This window comes from Manihot esculenta, chromosome 2 (assembly GCF_001659605.2).
Source record: "Manihot esculenta cultivar AM560-2 chromosome 2, M.esculenta_v8, whole genome shotgun sequence".
Lineage (NCBI taxonomy): Eukaryota > Viridiplantae > Streptophyta > Magnoliopsida > Malpighiales > Euphorbiaceae > Manihot > Manihot esculenta.
In genome coordinates, this window is record NC_035162.2 from 5,867,194 (window position 1) to 5,870,828 (window position 3,635).

At 39.0% G+C, this 3,635-nt stretch overlaps 1 protein-coding gene across 1 annotated transcript; it reads right to left on the bottom strand.

The window, feature by feature from the left end:
• LOC110606194 (glucan endo-1,3-beta-glucosidase 2) lies at positions 1–3,614 on the bottom strand. The gene is made up of 4 exons (XM_021744955.2): positions 3,233–3,614; positions 618–1,871; positions 502–529; positions 1–411 (listed from the first exon to the last, which is right to left on the bottom strand). The coding sequence occupies exons 1-4, from the start codon at positions 3,315–3,317 to the stop codon at positions 258–260; spliced, it is 1,521 nt and encodes a 506-aa protein (XP_021600647.1). The 5' UTR covers positions 3,318–3,614; the 3' UTR covers positions 1–257.
• Positions 3,615–3,635: the final 21 nt, after the last annotated feature.

Here is a 3,635-nt window from a genome sequence, read left to right on the forward strand (position 1 = left end):
TTGGAGGAATGAATAATAATGCTTTAAAATCGCAACTCTCATTGAAAATAATAATAGAATTCAGTTGAAGCCATAAATTGGTCTAAGATTTTCAGCTTCTTTTGTACAAAAATCAATTTACCACTAACCTACAAATACCTCCCTGCTGCTTACCCATTCAGACCTCCACAAAGTGAAGAGGTGATTTAATGGAAATCTTTTACAAAAATTTTGAATGAGTGGAGTAGCAAATCAAAACATTTCACCATATAACCACTCTACAACACAGCTAGGATCCAAATTACAACTCTCAGAAGCATTGAGATGCTCAAGTATCTGCTGTTATAAAGTTTTTGAGCAGGAGAATCTGAGCTTGTGGAATTCATTGATGGAGCAGTAATGTTCACCAGGGTACCGTTGATCTTGCCAGAGCTGCAACCAAAATTTCAAAACCATCCAATTATGCAAAGCTTGAAGATATTATACAAGAAAGTAAGGTTATTCGGCAATATAGGTGTTTACCTTCCTGGGAATATGCATGTGCCATGACCTACACCATTGGAACAAATTGATTACTATATGATGAAAGAAATAACAAAAGGAGATGCAGATTCTATGCTCAAGTAACTATGACTTACTTGGATTTGTGGTGGTGATAGCTGCCACACCATTGAAGTCACATGTACCAGGAGCCTTCCCCATTTGATGATAGTAACTATCAAAAGCATAAGTTGCATGTGCAATTACATTATCTGGTTCATAGCAAGATTCTCCCTGCAAAAGAGCTGAGCAGTCGACCTTTCCAGGCCCGCATGCCCAATCTAAAGCAGCCTGTAGCATCTTTGGATCAGCACCTTCCTTTGCAGAACAGTAAGTTTGGTTAGTTGTGTCGTTGGCCAACACCAATCCTGACCCAGTCAAATGCAATATGTAAACAGGCTCTCCATTTGCATTAAATAATCCCCAGTTCTTCTCTGAGACTGGTCCAGGTTTCAAATCCTCGTTGTAGAGCTCATAAATATATGTACTAACTGCAATTCCAGGGTGTTTGGGAGTTCCAGTTTTGTTCAAAACATGCCTGATCAGATTGCTGTTGTAAGTATTGGCATTTTCTATTGTTGCATCTGGCTCGTTAAAATCGCCTTTCGATGGCCAGCCAGATTCAGTCACTATGACAGGAACGTTGGTGAAGTTTAAAAAAGCCATAGCAAAGTATGCAGCATCAACCATTGCATCAAAGACATTGGAATAGTGGACAAGTGTATTAGCATCAACAGCTTCTTTGTTGGGAGCAAGAGGCTTGAGGAGTGCATAATCTAATGGAATCACGCCATTTGATTGCATGTAATCATAGTAAGGGTATACATTGAGCATAAGGTATGAACCTGTCGACTGCAAGAAATTGAGCATGGGAACCAAAACAGGGTTCCATGAACGGTTAAAGAAAGCTTGAGAAGGTGGGAAAGAGTCAAGGATAATAGAGGAAGAGATGGGTGTTGAAACTTTGATCTGGCGATCTAGATTAGATGCCACAAGGGCAGAGTGAATGAACTTCAAGGCATTGACAAGGACTGGTGCTGCATTTGGAAGGGCAGTGAGAACCTCAGAACCCACTGAGATGGCTGTGATGTTGGTGGCTGGATAATGAGCAACAACATTGTGGGAGACCCAATTAGCTGCAGTGGAATTTGATTGACCAATGCCCAAGAGCTGTTCATTAGGCACGGAGACCATAACCTGAATGCCAGTATTTGCAAGTGCAACTAACATCCCACGGTCGGCATTGTAGAGCCGGACATGCCTGATCTGCTGGGCTTTGAGGAGTGCTACTACTTGAGTTGGGTGGGGCATGTCAGAGAGGTCTGTTCCAATATTAACACCAATAAATGGTGCTGCAAGCAAGAGAACGCCCATTATAATACTGATTTTAGCTGAAGCAAACATCTCCAATTATGCATACGCATTGGATTCAAATAAAACATAACGAAGCAACTAAAGCAAATACAGGCGCTGGTTATGAAGATAATGGCCTTAGTTCTATATCAGAAATAGAATCATAATCCGTGGCCTGTAAACTAGGCCAGGCTAACTTTGTTGAAGGCTAATCTAAGTTAAGGAACACGTTAAAGCATAACATGAATCAATTGTTTCGAAACAGAAAGATTAAATCCACTCGAATATCAATCATCCCACGTACAATATAAAACACAACAGATGAGAACGAATGGATATGCTTAGAACCTTCAACCTACAAGCTTAATTATATGCTACAACCCTTGAGCACTTAGAGATGGGTACGCACTAAGAAAAAGGAAAATAAATTGAGATAATAATTATTATATGTAATCATTTAATTAATATAGAATCATATATTTAAAGGTAATTTTAAAAATATATGCAACATGCATGCACTAATTCTATGTTGTAGATAACAAAAGCAGATTATATAAGAAAAAAAAAAATACTACTGTATCAGCAGAGGGAGAGAGAGAGAGACATGGACATGGGTGCTCCCGCCATCCCTCAACCTGGTGCCAAGTTCTAGAAAAAAGTGTCCAAATTCTCTAATTCTTCTTTGACTGTTTGTACTACCAAGGCATAACCAAAGAATGAAAGAACAAGAGAGCAGAAGTAAATGTATTATGGGCTGGAGAGCAAAGGGAGCTGATGCCTATTGGATACTGATTTTTTTTTTTCATATTTACTTGTTTATTTCATACATGTTGAAGAAGGTTGGCATTTAGGAGATTATGTAGTTAGTCAGGGGCAAGAGTTTTCCCTTATCAGCAAATTTCGTCCTGCTCCCATCACAGTAGGAAGTAGATAAAATCTAGAACCAGCTGTCCTCCATAACACACTTGCTTTTAATTACAGAACATTCAGCATTTAATAAGCAATATTTAAAACATCCTCTACCTCCCCTCCCCTCCTTCTGTAAATTCTTTATTTCCTAATTTAATATCTAGCTACCAAACTTCATAGAAGATCACAACAAATAAGCAATTTTTCTCATACCCACCAAGCATTTCTGCTCATGCCTGCCAAAACTAAAAGAAAGTAGAAACACAGGCACATCCATGGAGCCAAGAGAGTTATAGTAGCTCCAACAAACATATCCAGACAATATGAAACAAAATTGAAGAAATGGAAATCACATTCTCATCTCATGTATTTATATCCAAATCTAAAATATAGATGGGTATACAAAAGGGAAGCAAAGCAAACAAGAAATGGAAAGCTGGGAAATCCTCACCTTCATCAGCTGCTGCAACAACAAAAACAGCTAAAAGCAGGAGTATAAACACATCAGCCATAGATTCAATCTTCCAAAACATCATCTCCCAAGAATCTGAAAAAGAGAATGAAATAAAACCCAATAATGTAGAGAGAGAGTGAGGGAGAGTGAGAGTGAGAATAATGTCAAGTAGTAACAAAGAAAACCAAGAAAAGAAGGTGGGGCAAAGATGTAAGAAATATAGAGGGGAAGGAGGAAGCGAATGGATTCACTGATCACGTGGAAAGATTGTCAGAGAATGGACGGTGAAGATATGATCAGCAGATGCCACAGAGTATTTATGTTAAGAAACCCAAGGCACTTTTTCTTGTCCTTGCTGTTTTCTTTTCATGGGAATGGCCATCGGGTGCGTGCTAGCCGT

Bases quoted from the DNA above. Each gene is read 5' to 3' on its own strand.
- LOC110606194 (XM_021744955.2), bottom strand. From the start codon at position 3,317: ATGATGTTTTGGAAGATTGAATCTATGGCTGATGTGTTTATACTCCTG. The intron at 1,872-3,232 runs GTGAGGATTTCC...TCTTGCTTGCAG, and splicing joins TGTTGCAGCAGCTGATGAAG to CACCATTTATTGGTGTTAAT. The intron at 530-617 runs GTAAGTCATAGT...CCAATGGTGTAG, and splicing joins TATCACCACCACAAATCCAA to GTCATGGCACATGCATATTC.